This window comes from Panonychus citri, unplaced genomic scaffold (assembly GCF_014898815.1).
Source record: "Panonychus citri isolate SS breed McGregor unplaced genomic scaffold, ASM1489881v1 Contig00083, whole genome shotgun sequence".
Lineage (NCBI taxonomy): Eukaryota > Metazoa > Arthropoda > Arachnida > Trombidiformes > Tetranychidae > Panonychus > Panonychus citri.
In genome coordinates, this window is record NW_026515488.1 from 151,095 (window position 1) to 167,130 (window position 16,036).

The 16,036-nt window shown below is 30.7% G+C and overlaps 4 protein-coding genes across 7 annotated transcripts; all 4 read left to right on the forward strand.

The window, feature by feature from the left end:
• The first annotated feature begins 368 nt into the window (after positions 1 to 368).
• On the forward strand, positions 369 to 1,446 carry LOC128387379 (transcription and mRNA export factor ENY2-like). The gene has a single exon (XM_053346578.1). It carries the CDS (start codon positions 427 to 429, stop codon positions 745 to 747), a length of 321 nt encoding a protein of 106 aa, XP_053202553.1. The 5' UTR covers positions 369 to 426; the 3' UTR covers positions 748 to 1,446.
• A 281-nt stretch (positions 1,447 to 1,727) lies between these two features.
• Positions 1,728 to 5,709, forward strand: LOC128387374 (phosphatidylinositol-binding clathrin assembly protein LAP-like). 2 transcript variants are annotated; one of them, XM_053346570.1, is made up of 7 exons: positions 1,728 to 2,047; positions 2,775 to 3,056; positions 3,383 to 3,525; positions 3,615 to 4,222; positions 4,459 to 4,636; positions 4,733 to 4,956; positions 5,041 to 5,709. In XM_053346570.1, the coding sequence occupies exons 2-7, from the start codon at positions 2,915 to 2,917 to the stop codon at positions 5,108 to 5,110; spliced, it is 1,365 nt and encodes a 454-aa protein (XP_053202545.1). In that variant the 5' UTR covers positions 1,728 to 2,047; positions 2,775 to 2,914; the 3' UTR covers positions 5,111 to 5,709. The 2 variants fall into 2 exon arrangements, with proteins under 2 accessions (XP_053202545.1, XP_053202546.1); XM_053346571.1 differs by lacking the exon at positions 1,728 to 2,047 and adding an exon at positions 2,264 to 2,480.
• A 684-nt stretch (positions 5,710 to 6,393) lies between these two features.
• LOC128387376 (4-hydroxyphenylpyruvate dioxygenase-like) lies at positions 6,394 to 8,521 on the forward strand. Its single transcript, XM_053346573.1, has one exon. It carries the CDS (start codon positions 6,855 to 6,857, stop codon positions 8,016 to 8,018), a length of 1,164 nt encoding a protein of 387 aa, XP_053202548.1. The 5' UTR covers positions 6,394 to 6,854; the 3' UTR covers positions 8,019 to 8,521.
• An 887-nt stretch (positions 8,522 to 9,408) lies between these two features.
• On the forward strand, positions 9,409 to 14,981 carry LOC128387369 (phosphatidylinositol-binding clathrin assembly protein LAP-like). Of its 3 annotated transcripts, none has more exons than XM_053346564.1 (8): positions 9,409 to 9,602; positions 10,023 to 10,444; positions 11,362 to 11,504; positions 11,973 to 12,580; positions 13,524 to 13,668; positions 13,934 to 14,169; positions 14,253 to 14,410; positions 14,496 to 14,981. In XM_053346564.1, the coding sequence occupies exons 2-8, from the start codon at positions 10,303 to 10,305 to the stop codon at positions 14,756 to 14,758; spliced, it is 1,695 nt and encodes a 564-aa protein (XP_053202539.1). In that variant the 5' UTR covers positions 9,409 to 9,602; positions 10,023 to 10,302; the 3' UTR covers positions 14,759 to 14,981. The 3 variants fall into 3 exon arrangements, with proteins under 3 accessions (XP_053202539.1, XP_053202537.1, XP_053202538.1); XM_053346562.1 differs by having other exon boundaries at positions 9,411 to 9,602; positions 13,931 to 14,169; XM_053346563.1 differs by lacking the exon at positions 9,409 to 9,602 and having other exon boundaries at positions 9,920 to 10,444; positions 13,931 to 14,169.
• The last annotated feature ends 1,055 nt before the right edge of the window (positions 14,982 to 16,036 follow it).

The window sequence follows — 16,036 nt, forward strand, 5'->3', positions numbered from 1 at the left end:
TCCATTCATCTAAATCTATTTAATTACTACTTATTAAATCCAATAATCTGCCCTTAATAATAATCGTAATTGAAACAATTTTCCCGAAAAAAATGTGATTATAATCACAATTAAATTATAATCTAATTGTAACTCGAAAAAACTAAATTGAAAAAGGAAAACATCAAATAAACGAATATAATTTATTCTGTAAACAATTACAGTTAAACTCTAGCCAATTAATTAAAAAGCTAATCAACTATTAGAATCTCTTGGTAACAATTAACTTTTCACAAAACAACAATTAAAACCTAAAGAAACAGATTGTAGCTCATAGACGAACCCTAGAAGGTTACTCGTGATTAGTTTGATTTTCAGCGTTTTAATTGTTGATTTTCTTTGTTGATTGAAGTGTTTCACAGTTACAGTTAATTGTTAATCGTAATTATGGACTCGATTACTGAGGAAGTTCGTGCCAAAGCTAATCAATTGTTGGAAAGAAAAGGAGCTCGTGATGAACTTCGGAAGCTTCTTCATAATCGGTTAATCGAAACACAATTTAGCGAGAAAATCGTTGAGATGTGTAAACAATTCATCAAAGGCAAAGACGTGGAGACAATTACAATCGACGATTTGGTCAACGCCGTAGTACCAGAAGCTCGTAAATTAGTACCTGATTCAGTTCGCGAGGAATTGCTTGATGCCACGAAGAAAGTGATCACCGACGACGAAGCGATCACGGAACAACTCAACGGAACCTCCGATTAATTTGATCTCTTTTTTATCTACCAATTGGACTTAATTACGACGGAAATTTAGTTGGAACCAACCTAATCACTGCCTTTGTAATGAGAAGATTTTGAAATCGAAATTTGGTCCAAATTTTATCGATTATTGAACTTGAGGCCGATGGAAACTATTGAATCAATGGCTTACTTTCTATGGAAAATTTTGACAACAATCATTTAGATTAATCAGAAAATTAATTTACTAATTAACTCGAGAACAATTAATTGAGTTCGATGATTGAAACTGTCGAATCGTTAATCAAGGTTAAAGTGTCACAATCCAATTAACTGATTCTCATTCTCAATTAGTTTAATTATTGGAAAAATAATCAATGTTATTAAATCAAATTTTCCAAAGACTAATAATCCTTAATTGTTACCCTGATAAATCAACAAATGGCTCAGATAATTAACTTGATTCCTTAATTAATTTGCAACTAGTTGACTAGTGACATTTGATTGATTATTTGATTTAATTGCTATTGAATTGATATTATCATAATTTACTCTTGTTTGTTATGATTTACTTTCAACAATCAAATGGGATTTGAATAATTTACAAATTAATTGAATTTCGTGTTGATTTAATTCTTGATGGGGGTTAATTGTTAACATGATAATCTGTTAACTGTTGGAAAATAACTAATGGCAATTAGTTAATAAACTTGTTTACCAAGAATAAGAATTGTTTAACTTTTGTTTTTAATCAATTTCACCGAATCAAAGTTAATCTTAATCGGATGTTATTTAATTACAATTGTTTTCCTTTTTGGTAATAGATTATCATCCCAATTACAATTAAATGTTTTTCATTCAATTCTTTCAACACAATTAACGAAGAAGAGTAAGTTTTAATTGTTGGAACAATTAAAAATCTTTTCATCCATTTACTCTGAAAATTTTTTTTCATATTTTTCACTTTTTCGTTTCTCTGTCTACATTTTGTGTCTTCTCTTTTCTTCTCAGTCTTTTTTCACCACGAATTCCAATATTTTCATGATATTCTCAATTCAGAATCTGAGAAGCAGCAGAAAGAACATCAAATAGAAAGAGAAGAAAAGAAAGAGAATAGAACAAAATTATTCTCTTTTCCATCTTGACAACATTAACCAGTCTTCATTTTACTCTTTCTCTTGTCACTTGACATTTTCTCTTTAATTTGTGTATTTAAATTTCCTTTCAATTTAACTGATAGATTAAAGTAATTAATCAACAAATGGATAATCGGAAACAATAATTAATCAAAGGAGATTAAAGTGACCACAAAGAGAACAAAAAAGGTAAGAAAACAATAACCAATTTCTTTTGTTAATTAACCAAATACAGAGAAAAAAAACTCTTAATGTTACATTGTTGAAGAGAGAAAAGGTCAAGACCAGTGATTATTGGGTGAACACGTACACAGATTAATTAGATTAATTAATTAGAAGGAGAAAAATTAACTCATAAGTGAATCCATAAAGATGAGACAATAGAAATGGTAACAAAATAGACTTTAATGGCGCCCAATCAAAGGTTCAATTACTTCACTTGTCTTGGATTTTTCTTTCTCTTTTCAGTTAATCCCTTTTCTTTTTTGATGATTCATTTTGTGATTTAGATTAGAATCAAATTAATTTTCTTTCAATGTTGATTATCTTAAATTTCAATCTCCGTTCCCATAATACTATAAGAGATTTGACTGTTCTCTCTTTGTTTTCTTAACTCGTTAGGGTAACTATCATTTTCTATAGAAAAATTATTCTGGTTTCATATTTTTCTCCAATAATTTAATTCTTTTCTCTTTCCCTCTCTTTCTTTCTCTCTAAATACTAATTTTTTTTTCTTTCTCTTTATCCCTTGTTATGCAAAAGCTTCTGTTCCATATCTTTGTCTCTTTATCCTCTTTCACTTTCTCACTCACTCTCACTTCATTTTCTTTATTAACAATCCCAAGTTCAAATCTATTTTTATGTCAACATTATCTCATCAATTCTCTCAACCATTTATTGTCTTCTTCTTTTTCAGGTGACCAGTGTTCGCGCTGAAATAACAATTGGTGTTACTTTTCTCTTCATTATACTCCTCCATCTTTATTCATCAATATCTTTCTGGCGATTGTAATCCTTTCTCCTTAAATCGATTACTAAATCGACATTTTCCCAGAAATGGCCAAAGCAGGACAAGGACAAACATTAAATGATAGGTTAAACGCAGCCCGATATGCTCTTGCTGGACAAGGATTGGCTCGAGTTGTTTGTAAGGCAACAACGGAAGAAATTATTGGACCTAAAAAGAAACATTTAGATTGTAAGTATTACATCATAATTCCCCATAATAATACTCACTCGGTCTTTTCCATCACAATCTCTCTCTCTCTCTCTTTTGCCCTACCCTTTTTTCTGTTGAATCCTTTCTCTTTTCAAGAGTAATTCTATTGTAAATTATTGATATTCCTCTTCTTGAAAAAGTAATCATGCATATCAACCTTCTCATCATAACGGTTTTGTATTTTACTTGAAAAACTCCATGGAAAATCCCTCTATTTCCATATGCATCTTAATGAAATCTAATTGATTGTCTCAAATTCAGATTCAATTAACTCAATATTGTTATTATCTTATTTTATTTTTCAGATTTACTTCAGTGTACCCACGAACCTAATGTATCTATACCACAATTAGCAAATCTCCTGATCGAGAGGACAAACCATACTTCTTGGGTTGTCGTTTTTAAAGCTCTCATAACTGTACATCATTTGATGTGTTATGGAAATGAGGTAATAATTAGATACTTTGTAAAAAATTTTATCCAACAAAAATGATTGCTAATATGAAATTTATCTTCTCTTTATTTAATTGCATTCAGCGTTTCACTCAGTATTTGGCCTCTAATAATTGTCAATTTCAGTTAGGTGACTTTCTTGATAGAAGTAATCAAAAAGGCTTTGACATGTCAACTTATATCAAAAGATATTCCAAGTATATCAATGATAAAGCTTTATCATACCGAACTGTGGCATTCGATTTCGCTAAAATCAAGAGAGGAAAAGAAGATGGTGTCCTGAGGACTATGCCTTCAGAAAAGCTTCTTAAAACATTATCTGTTCTGCAGAATCAAGTTGACGCTCTCCTCGAATTTGATTGTCCAGTAAATAACCTGACCAATGGTGTCATAAAGGGAGCATTTATGCTTCTTTTTAAAGATCTTATCAGACTTTTCGCATGTTACAATGATGGAATAATCAATTTGTTGGAAAAATTTTTCTCCATGAACAAGAAACAATGTCGAGATGCTTTGGAAATTTATAAAAAGTTTCTCATTCGAATGGATAAAGTTGGTGAATTTTTAAAAGTTGCCGAAAACATTGGCATCGATAAAGGTGAAATTCCAGATTTAACCAAGGCACCTTCCTCTTTATTGGAGGCACTCGAGGCACATTTAGCAACTTTGGAGGGTAATAAAAAAGGCAAAAGGTAATCATTTATATTCAATTATCGTTAATAACAAATTCAGTAATCATTTGAAAAAAATAATCTCATTTTTCAATGTTTGATGTTTCATCTTAACTTCCTGTTTTCCCTCCCTTGTCAACAGGAAGTTTCTCTCGCTCAGAGCTAAATTGAACTTTTTTTCAATTTCTTTTTTGTATTATTAATTAATATTTCTGCTTTTTCTCTTGATTATCAAATCATTATCTTGATGATATCAGCACCAAAGATACTACACCTTCTTCCCAAGGAACAACAAACACCAATAGTAGTACCACTGCTCCTGTAACCTCATCAAATCCTGAGCCACCACCACAACAACCACAAACCGAAGGAGCCAAAAACGAAGCGGTTAAAAAACCGGTTGAAGACGAAACTCAGTTAATAAATAAATTGAAAGTAAGTAACAATTTGAAAGAAATTGATAGTTTATTGTCAAAAAATTAACTCTTCTAATTTTGTTTAAATTTCTTCTTTAAATTGTCAAATTGACAGCAAACATCAATTCAATCTCAGCCGAAAACTGTTCAAGATCAACCGAAATCCTCTACGAATCCTTTTAATCCTTTTCTCAGTTCACCAACGGAACCTGAGCCTGAACCAACACCAGCAGCACCAACCAGTGGTATCCTTTTAGATTTGTTTGACAGTATCGAAACACCCGCGACCACTAATGCTCCCGTTGTGGCCACAAGTAAACCAAGTGATGATCTCTTGATGTAAGATCTCAATTATATGATACAATTTATATCAATTAACTAATCAATTGTGTTTCTTTTTTTATCCTTCAATTGAAACAACAGGTTAGCTGACACTGGCACTTCCTTAGACTCAACAGTAATACAATCACCTTCAATGCAACCTTGCAATTAAGCATAAAAATTAGTCATCCAATCAATAAATAGACGATTATCAAAAGCTAACCAAGATTTTAATTTTACCAATATGGAAATAATTCAATTTAATTTCAATCGCAATACCTTGGATGGAATCAACGTAATCCCAATGAATCCAGGAAAATGCAATTACAATTAAAGAGAAAAAAAAAGTTTTGTTTGCAAAGTTGATCAAAGTGTTCAAATCTTAACAACAATTAACTACATTCCTGCTCTTACTAAGAGATATTCCTAAAATTAACCGTACCAATGAGATGAAAATCGAAACAAAAAACGCAAATAGATCAACAATTATCTAATCCTTATCATTCAGTCAATCAACAATAATCATTACTTTTAATTGCTATAACCTCAGCTATGCTAATTCAATACTAATTGAACATGTAAATACTTTGACCGTGTTACTTAATTACTGGACATTTAATTTAATTCATTTCCTTTTGTTGTTTTATTGTAGTTTGAAAAAATTAACTTGTGCGTTTCTGATTGTGATTTTAACTTGAAAATCAATTGAAAACAGCAAATATCATGAGAAATTAATATAAAATAATCTATTCTGTGAATAATTGAACACATGTAATACATGTATTTGATTCTTTAATTAATATACTAATTACTGTAAGATGAATACCAATGCAAGTTAAATAATTACGAACAAGAAAATTTCAGTTAAATCAAATCTTAGAATGTTTTGATTAACAAAGTTATCAAAGTACAAATATTTATAGTAATCAATTGATTAACTACTTAATCAACTTGATAATCAACAGTAATCAGATGTTCAAAGATCAACTAAAGGTAAAAAAAGTGACAGAAAACCAAATGTATTGAAATTAAATCGATTGTCAAAGTTTTTCTTGCTCAGTTTTAATGGACCTTGACCAAGAAACTTTGGTTAATCACAACAATCAACCGTTAGAACGATTTCAACATTTATGATTAAATTGTTTTCGTCTCAAATATAAGATAATCTCTATAATGAAGAGTTATATTTATATTTGGTTATCTTTGCACGTTCTGAGTGTCGCTTAACTGATTTATTGCCCAAGAATATGTAACTAATTTAATTTTGTTACCATCCATAATCAACTCGACAATAAGGATGAGTTGTTGATCATTTACGAAATCAAATGAAAAAGAAAGATAATTCAATAAAATGATCAGAAATTCACTTTTCTTTTTCAATGTTGATTCTTAAAATCTTATGTTGTCTTCGTGATCAACATTTCCTTAGTCATGATTTAATTAAGTATATTATGCAAGACACTTAATTGTGAAATCAAGAGAGGGTTAATCGGCATGGGTGTAGCCAGACTGGTGATAATCATTCAATTTTTAAGATAAAAATTGCTTTAAATTGATTTAACCCAACGTGTCAAACAATTGACAAACTAGTTGGCCTTAAAAGACTGATTAACTTTGTTATAATCAAATTGATTGTTGACAAGAAACGAAAAAATTTTCGTTCTTAATCATCTGAAAATTCAACATTTCATTTGATTTGAAATCGATAAATCTCAAAAGAAAGGGTTTCAACTTAAATTGTTACAACCTCTCTGTGTGTCCTTTGAATATTTAATTTGATTTAATTTCTTACCTTTAAATTATTAATTGAATTTTGTGATTCCCTTTGTGTTCTGCATCTTTCTGGTGGCCGTTATTGGTGCGTAACTTTCGTGAAACTTTTATCAATCAACGAAAAATAAACCAAAGGTTCAAAAATGGTCGTCACTCAAGTAAATAAAATAACTGAATTAAGTAAACAATCGGGAATAATTAGTATCGATCATGTAACTTTCTATGTTTCAAACGCCAAATATGCGGCCGCTTATTTTACTCGTTTCTTTGGATTCAAGTTAATTGGTTATAAGGGTTTGGAAACTGGAAGCCGATCAATGTGCTCATATGTTGTTTCCCAAGGTGACGTTGTGTTGGTTTTATGTTCAACTTATCAATATGGTTCGGGTGACCTTTGGTCAATTGTTTCCTCTAGAGGTGATATGGTTAAAGATGTCGCCTTTACGGTTGATTGTTTGGATAATTATTTAAACAAATTGGTCACAAATGGAGTTGAAATTATCCGTCAACCTTGGACAGAAAGTGATCAACATGGTTCCGTTAGAATGGCCGTTATTTCACCTTTCGGTGATATTACACACACACTAATTGAACGAACTCGTTACTCGGGTACATTTCTACCTTCTTTTCATCCTCCTCTTGAATCAAAAAATTTCGATGAGCCACTGGACATTTCACCAGAATATCGAGTATCATTCAAAGTTATTGACCATTTTGTTCCGGTTCTTAATGCTGGACAATTAGAAAAAGCTTTCGATTATTACAGTAAATTAGGCCTGGAAACTTTTTACTCTGTAGATGACTTTAAAGTTAAAACGGATAAAAGTCGCTTGAACATGGTCATTGTCGCTAATAAGTCCAAAGATGTAATAATCAATTTAGTCGCACCATCGGCTGAAGATAAATTATCCCAATTACATGAATTCTTAAAGTATAACAATGGATCGGGAATTCAACATCTTGCCCTTCGAACAGATAATATTGTTGCAACGGTAACTGGCCTTAGGGCTCGGGGAGTCCAATTTCTTGAAATTCCATCAAGTTATTATGATAAATTACGACAACGTTTAGATTCATCTAAAATCTCAATAAAAGAATCAATCGATACACTGGAAAAACTGCAAATCCTTTGCGATTTCAATGAAAATGGTTATATCCTCCAGTTATTTGGTAAACCACTTTTTGATCGACCAACAAGTTACCTCGAAATTATTCAACGAAACAATCATTCTGGTTTCGGTGCTGGAAATGTCCAAGCTCTTTACGAAGCCGTTGAAAGGTTACAAAAACAACGAGGGAATTTGTAATCCTTAAAGTAAATTGAATATCACCAATGATCAACTTAAAAATTAATCTACTATTTTTTATAATTATCAACAATTCTCATATATCCAATATATGTTTTTCTCATCGAATCCTTTTGATTTAATTGTCCAGCAAAATAATCTTGACCAATGGTTTCCACAGATCCAACGCTTTCAGCTCCAATGAATATGGTGAAAATGGAAACTGTTGATTGAAAGTAATAGTTGAGAAAAAAAAATGATGAAAATTGATCAATTGTTAGACTTTGTTCACTCAATTGTAATCAACCTTGGCCGAGAAACTTTGATTAATCAGTAACCCGTTTAATCTTAACAATTAACAGTAAAAAGAGAAAGTAAAACGTTCTCACAATTTACTGTCTAAATCGTTTACAATGAAACTTTTGTCAATCTTAATTTAATTACTTATCAATTTGTATTTTTGTTAAATTTACTCTTTATAACTTTACCTCTGATTTGAATAATAAATGTTGATCATTGAACAATTAGTCTTACGTTTTTCTTTACGACTGTTTAAATAATTAATTGTCTAAGACTTTGAATTTTGTTACAATAGACAATTAATTCAGTAAATAAGATAACATTTTAAAAAGGTTAATCTTATATCATAATTATCATGTTAAAATAATCAAAGTTGATTGAACATCACGACAAGAGAGTAAACTGAAAGAATCAAGTAGATTGATCGATATAAAGTACACATAATATAAACAATCAAGTCGTTAATTCTTCAGTCTATTGATCCAATTGTTGTTTAACTAAATTTAAAACACACTGAGAAAAACAATGAAAATTTGGTATCCCAATAATCAAAAATGTTAAACAGTCATCATAATCAACACACAGTTAAAAGGCTCAAGTGAAAATGTTGATATTCATTGAGTAGTTGTTATTAACCATCAATATTAAGCACAATTAAACGAGGTTAAGGTTAAGATATAAATCATAATTAATTAATTCCAAATGATTACCAGCTTGAAGCGATCAATACAAAAAAAGAAGGAAAAAAAAAATCTCCAACTTTCTCTGTCTACTTACCTTTCTACTTAAAATCAGTTAACATTAAAGTTGATACACAAAAAGAAGACGAAGAAGAAGAGAAAAGGTAAATCAGCAGAGATGAAGAAGAAACTTAATGATAAAAAGAATATTAAATTTAATGTCCATTTAACAACGAATTGAGTCTGGTCACTTGGTCAAGTTTCCATAGAATTACAATCAACATCTGATGGAAAAGAATAAAAAACAAATTCTATTCTATGAAAAAAAGAATTTGATGGTAGCGACACAGCGGTTAAGTTCGAAACTAATCTTGTTTCATTCTCTTTCTTTCATCTTCCTCTGAGTCTCTTTTTATTATTTTCTTTTTCTCCTCTCTCACTTCGTAATCAAATTTCTCTCCCAATTATGATTATATTAATTTAAATTGTTTCTTTTTCTCTCTTTGTGTCATTCAAAACGAAATTAATTCATCTTTGATTAGGAAGATTCATTGGTTTTCTTTTTTTTTCTTCTCTGTGTTTGTGTGTTTTGTCTTTGGTATCGTCGTTGGATTTTACTATTTAGGTAACTATTACTTTCTCTCTCTCTCTATATGATTGATTTTATTTATTTTTTTCTTTCTTTATTTTTTTTAATATCATTCGTTTTTCTCTTTTTACTTCATCATCATCGTCATCATCATCTTCTTCTCTTGGTTTATCTTGAACCTTCAGTCTTTTTTATCCTCCTCTCATTCTCTTATTCTCTTTCTCTTCTTCTTCTTCCTCTTCTTTTTCTTCTCTCTCTCTCTCTCTCTCTCTCTCTCTCTCTCTATCTCTCTCTCTTTGTGTCTCTCTACCTGACTCACTCTCTTCCTCTCTCTTTTTTTTCTCATTTCATTCTATTCAATATTTGCTTCTGTTGTACATTGGATTTCTGTTCATTTTTTATATTAATCTATTTTTTGTATCTCTTTTTGTTTTTTATTTGGTTTATCTCTTTCAGGCGATTTTCTCGTTTTAATTATTCTACAAACTCATCTTAGTATTTTCTTCTCGTTTATTTCTATGTATATTGTTGGTTTGGTTTAAACTTCTACTACTACACTATCCTTATTCCAGTGATTCAACTTACTACAGTCTCTCCTTTTCTCTTCTTCTCTTCTTCTCTGTCTGTCTGGACCTTTTAAATAATTTAATCTTCTATTCACCTTACTATTACTACTACAACAAAAACAGTTTACTAAATTAAATTAATTTAAAATAATCAAAATATTTACAAAGAAATGGCCAAAGCGGGACAAGGACAAACATTAAATGATAGGTTAAACGCAGCCCGATATGCTCTTGCTGGACAAGGATTGGCTCGAGTTGTTTGTAAGGCAACAACGGAAGAAATTATTGGACCTAAAAAGAAACATTTAGATTGTAAGTAACTGAAAATTTTCATCTATCATGAACACCACAATTACAGAAAAAAATCAAATAACAACAACAATAACAACAACAAGACAAAGAGAATGAAAAAAAAGAAAAAGAAGAAAGTGAAAGCAAAAGAAAAATACCTTTACCTTTAGATTGAATATTTGTTGAAAAAGAAACAGTTAAAGGTCAAAGGGTTATAACTCTAGTGATGAACTGCATCAATAATTGTTATTCTATGAGATTTTTTCATCTTTTCTCCTTCTTCTTCACCATCCTTCTCTCTTTCTCTATGTTTATGTCAACCTGAATAAGGTGTTTATATCCAATTATCCATCTTTCCTGTCTTTCCTTTTGTTTTTGTTATATTCTTTTTCCTTCCTTCTGATTCTGCTGTTTTTTATCTGTTTATTAATATTCTTGTCAGAATGAGGTTGCTGAATCTTCATCATCCGCTCATGGTTACTTTGAACTGTCATTGAATTTTAGCCTACCTATTATTTAATGTTAGCCCTTTTCAACAATGATGAGAAAATATTAAATTGTTGTGACCTCCAAGTTTCTTGAAGATAATTAGTCTGTGAGTGTTTAACTTTACCCTAATTGTGACATTTTGAACTCAATAACTTTGACAACATGAGCCTGTTCTCTCTCCCTCTCTCCTTCTCAATTCTAAAAGCTTTTGTAATCTAATAGCCTTTTACTCTGAACGAAATCAATTATTTATCCTCTACTTTCATTTACCGGTTCTCATGTTGCTAAAAGAGTCTTTGGTCAATCCTCAAGATTCAGCTCCAATTTGCTTCGATAATCATGTTCAACCCAGTGGAAAAAATCCTTAACAATGAAAACTGATTGTCTTATTCCTGAACTGTTTTTTTATTCTCTAATTAATATTCTTGTTTATTTTTCTCTTGTTCCAGATTTACTTCAATGTACCCACGAACCTAATGTATCTATACCACAATTAGCAAATCTCCTGATCGAGCGGACAAACCATAGCTCTTGGGTCGTCGTTTTCAAAGCACTAATAACTGTACACTATCTTATGTGTTATGGGAATGAGGTAATAACGATGATTTATCTTGATTCATTTTAACAGATAATAAATTAAGGGCTAGATTAAATCTAATTGATTAGATAGGACAAAACACCCCTTGATTTTTGATTATTGAAACAAATGTTGTACACAAATCAATTGATTGTAAGGTTGATCATATATTTTTTAGTTGTTAAAATTTCTTCACTTTCTATCAACCAAACAATCTAGATCTAAACAATTGCTCTTTCGTCCCACTATCAAATATATTTATTATTTCCAATTAATATTGAGATCTTGATTACTGGTTTTATTTTTTTATCAAAAGCCGGTTTCAATAACATTAGTTATAAAAAAATAGGTTGTTAAGTTTGTCGTTAAGCTCTCGTTTTGATTCAGACTCTTACCTGTGAAATGTTTTCTCCTTGTACAATTTGCTTATTAATTATATTTATTTTTTTCTCTCTCTTCCTATTTTTGGCCAATTGGATTCAGCGTTTCACCCAGTACTTAGCGTCTAATAACTGTACCTTCCAGTTGAATAATTTCCTTGACAGGACTAACCTAAAAGGCTATGACATGTCAACTTATATCAAAAGATATTCCAAGTATATTAATGAGAAAGCTTTATCATACCGAACTGTGGCATTCGATTTCGCTAAAATCAAGAGAGGAAAAGAAGATGGATTCTTACGAACTATGCCTTCGGAAAAGCTTCTTAAAACTTTAGCTGTATTACAAAGTCAAATCGATGGACTACTTGAATTTGATTGTCCAGCAAATAATTTGAATAATGGTGTAATTAATGCAGCATTCATGCTCTTATTCAGAGACCTGATTCGGCTTTTTGCTTGTTACAATGATGGAATAATCAATTTGTTGGAAAAATTTTTCGACATGAACAAGAAACAATGTCGAGATGCTTTGGAGATATATAAAAAGTTCCTCATTCGAATGGACCGAGTAGCTGAATTTTTAAAAGTTGCTGAAAATGTTGGTATCGATAAAGGTGAAATTCCAGATTTAACCAAGGCACCTTCCTCTCTTCTAGAGGCACTTGAGCAACACCTTCAAGCTATAGAAGGTGGTAAGAAGGGCAAAAGGTAATCAAATTTGATTATTTTCACTCTGCGAAGATTAGGAAGTTAATTGTTGGTTTGTTCAGAAAATCGCGATGTTGTGTGCATTTAACTGTTCTCTAAGCGTTGTTATTATTTAGTCTTCGACTGAATGATTTAATGTTAAGTTTTTCTGTTATTTTCAACCAGAAAATCAATTAATTAATGTTGAACCAGTAATTGATTGTGTTGATGACACAGCTCAGTTTGATTTGAAGCAGATGATGAACCAAAGTGGGGAAGAAAAAAATAAAAACCACAATTAACTCTGTATATGGTTAGAATGTCTAATTGTGATTGAGCATTTCCAAAATCAGTTTATTCAGTTAATTACTTTTCACAAATGAACACAGTTAACGATCATCTTCACCTCGATGAAATATCAACATAACCAAAATAACAATTATAATTAATTCATTTAGTTATAATTGTCGTCTAATTTGCTTGCATTTACATAACTTATTCATATGTTTTATTGATTAATCTTGACAATCAATTAACCATTGAAACCAAATGAGAATTAATTCTATTGATTGTTTATTTGCTTCCATTAAGAAAAGTGAAACGTTCGGCTTTTTATTTGCAACGTTCACTTTCACTCTTATTCTGCATCATCATCTTACTCACTAACCTGATCATCTTCTTACCTTATTAACCAATATCCCTTCCTGTTGACCTGGTCTACTGAACATGAATGATTTTCTCTTTCTCTCTCTCTATCTCTCTTACTCACTCAGTTTAACTATCATGATGGTTGATAAAGTTTCCTATTTTCTTATGCTTTAAGCTATAAGCACTTAAGTCATTTAATCATTATGAATCTCTTTAAATCAGCGATTAATTTATCTTTTTATTCTCTTTCTCTTTCATGTAAATTGTTTTCTGGTCACACTGTCAAATTATCATCTCGTTATAATGAAAACATCAGCACAAAAGAAGCTTTCTACTCTTCTCAAGGAGTTTCAACCACTTCAACGCCATTATCCAATTTTGAACCACCAAGTGAAGGAGGTATTGATGATTTGGTTAAAAAAGCTCTCGAAGAAGAAGCTCAATTTATCAATCAATTAAAAGTTAGTATGAAAGTTCATTGAAAAATTTAAGATTTTTGAATACAAATTAACACCGTTTCTTTCATCTTCTCTTTCTCTCAATTATCCAATTACAATGTACTAATTATTTTTTTTTCTTTCTTGCGTGACGAAAACAAACAATTACCGGCTTACATTTAAACTGATTCGTGCTCTTACATTTATTTGCGTGTTTCGTTTTGTATTTATTGTTTCTCTGTTGCTGTTTATAACCGTTAATTTTTGGTCATTGGTCAACTCACAGCAGACTTCAATTCAATTTCAGGAGAAACCTATTCAAGATCAATCAACATCATCTACAAATCCATTTAATCCATTTCTCAGTTCACCAACTGATCCGGAACCTGAATTAACTCCAGTAGTAGCACAGAAAGCCAGTGATATACTTTTAGATCTGTTTGATAACAGTGATACATTCGCAAACAATTTTACCTCTACCGTGCCCGTTGTGGCTCCAAGTAAACCCAGTGAGAATCTTCTTATGTAAGAACAATTTAATTTGATTTATGATTAACAAAAACTAATTTTCTTCTTTTTTCTTACCCTCAACGTTCATTCGTTTACAGGTTAGCGGATACTGGCACATCCTTGAACTCAACTCTTACCTCAACCTTACCCTCGTCTTCCAATGGTGTTTCTTCAGCACCGGTAAAAGATGCGATGGTTTTTGATGCCAATTTTGCTGCTGTTTTTGGTCAAACATCAAATTCAAATACATCATCAGGTAAATTGGTCATGTTCTTATTGATGATCAACGTATAGTTTCAATGGAATTGTTTCAAATTTTTCTTTTATAATTAACTTTTCAGGATTTGATGCCTTTGGTGATATACTTCAACCACAGAAAAGTAACACTTCTGTTACTGGATTAAATAATAGCACAATTAATACAAATGCAATGGCTTCAGTTGCACCAATGTCAACACAAAACACTGGATGTTTGATTAAAGGAGATTTAGACTCAAGTTTAGCTAGTTTGATACAGAATTTAGATATCAATCTACCCAAATCAGCAGGAGTAGTTAAAGGATGGAGACCTCAGCATAAAGGAAAAGGCCGTATTCTAAATTGATCTAATTATATTTTCGGGTAAATTAAACAAAAAAGAAAGTTAAACACAAAACAAAAGAAAACGAAAGAAAAATTAAAACAAAAATCTATATTAAAGTAAATATGTATGATGAATAATATTAATATTGAAGAAGCGCAAAAAAAGTCAATTAAATAATTTAATGTTATCTAAATTGTAAATGGTGTCAAATTAAACACCATTTACATGGTACAAAATATCAAAACACTCGTTTAATTTAATAAATTTAATAAAAGATTCGGTGTAATTAACAAACAAAAATATTAATCAATTTGATAAATAGTAAAACAGTTGATGGTTTAGTTGATCAAGTAAATCAATTGGCTGATTTTAAGATGAGAAGATTTGATCATTCCAGTTAATTGTCAGGTCAAGTAGATGTGAGAAATGAAATCAAAATTTGTTTGATTATGTTCCAAGTTTAATTTACTTTTATTACAATCAAGTGTAATTCCCACTGAGGGAAGGATATAAATAAGAAGTACGAATGTGTCGAAGTCCATTAACTATTATGAGGAGATTGTCGCTGAAGAGGGAGAATCGAGCAAAATGACCATGAGAATTCCCGATTTAAGTTGGCCATCAATCTATCACGAAACACTTTCAAACTACCGACCTTTGGCCTTTACGAAATTAATTGTATCGTTTAGATTAGTGGAAACAACCACTTGATTATAAAATTTTGATTCTTCTTATAGACAATCAAATCTTTTGGAACAACTTTTCCATTGATCAATAGCCATATTATGATGTGTTAATTATATTGAATTCTATCCACATGGTTCAAAATATCGAGCACTCATTTAATTTAATAAAAAAAAATTCGCAGTAATTAACAACCGAGAATATCAACCGATAGATGTCACCACTAAATTCCTTCTTTTTCCAGCCGAATGTAGAAGTCGCCACAGAGAGAAAATCAGCTGACTGGTTAACCCTTTTTATCATTTCATAGAAATTGTTGAACAATTTAAAAGATTATATTGAGTTACAATTTAGGAAATTGAGATAATTTGTGAATCCAAATTGTGAAACTTTCGCCACTTTTGATTTATTAAACGTTTATTGACTCTAATGGGAATTTTAATCGACAGTGGGTATGTAATAAACCTTAGCCACCTCTGGTGGTAGTGAGAATAGTAGAGATCATGTAACCATTTATTTTTGTATCTCTTTTTTGTTTTTCTGATTATTCAGGTGATTCTCTATACAATTTTTTGTGTCTATCAACTAATTCACTTGGAATTCATCTTAGTATTT

Coding starts and splice junctions, on each gene's coding strand:
- LOC128387379 (XM_053346578.1), top strand. CDS start 427: ATGGACTCGATTACTGAGGAAGTTCGTGCCAAAGCTAATCAATTGTTG.
- LOC128387374 (XM_053346570.1), top strand. CDS start 2,915: ATGGCCAAAGCAGGACAAGGACAAACATTAAATGATAGGTTAAACGCA. Junction 3,526..3,614: donor TGATGTGTTATGGAAATGAG/GTAATAATTAGA, acceptor AATTGCATTCAG/CGTTTCACTCAGTATTTGGC. Junction 4,957..5,040: donor CCAAGTGATGATCTCTTGAT/GTAAGATCTCAA, acceptor TTGAAACAACAG/GTTAGCTGACACTGGCACTT.
- LOC128387376 (XM_053346573.1), top strand. CDS start 6,855: ATGGTCGTCACTCAAGTAAATAAAATAACTGAATTAAGTAAACAATCG.
- LOC128387369 (XM_053346562.1), top strand. CDS start 10,303: ATGGCCAAAGCGGGACAAGGACAAACATTAAATGATAGGTTAAACGCA. Junction 11,505..11,972: donor TTATGTGTTATGGGAATGAG/GTAATAACGATG, acceptor AATTGGATTCAG/CGTTTCACCCAGTACTTAGC. Junction 14,170..14,252: donor CCCAGTGAGAATCTTCTTAT/GTAAGAACAATT, acceptor ATTCGTTTACAG/GTTAGCGGATACTGGCACAT.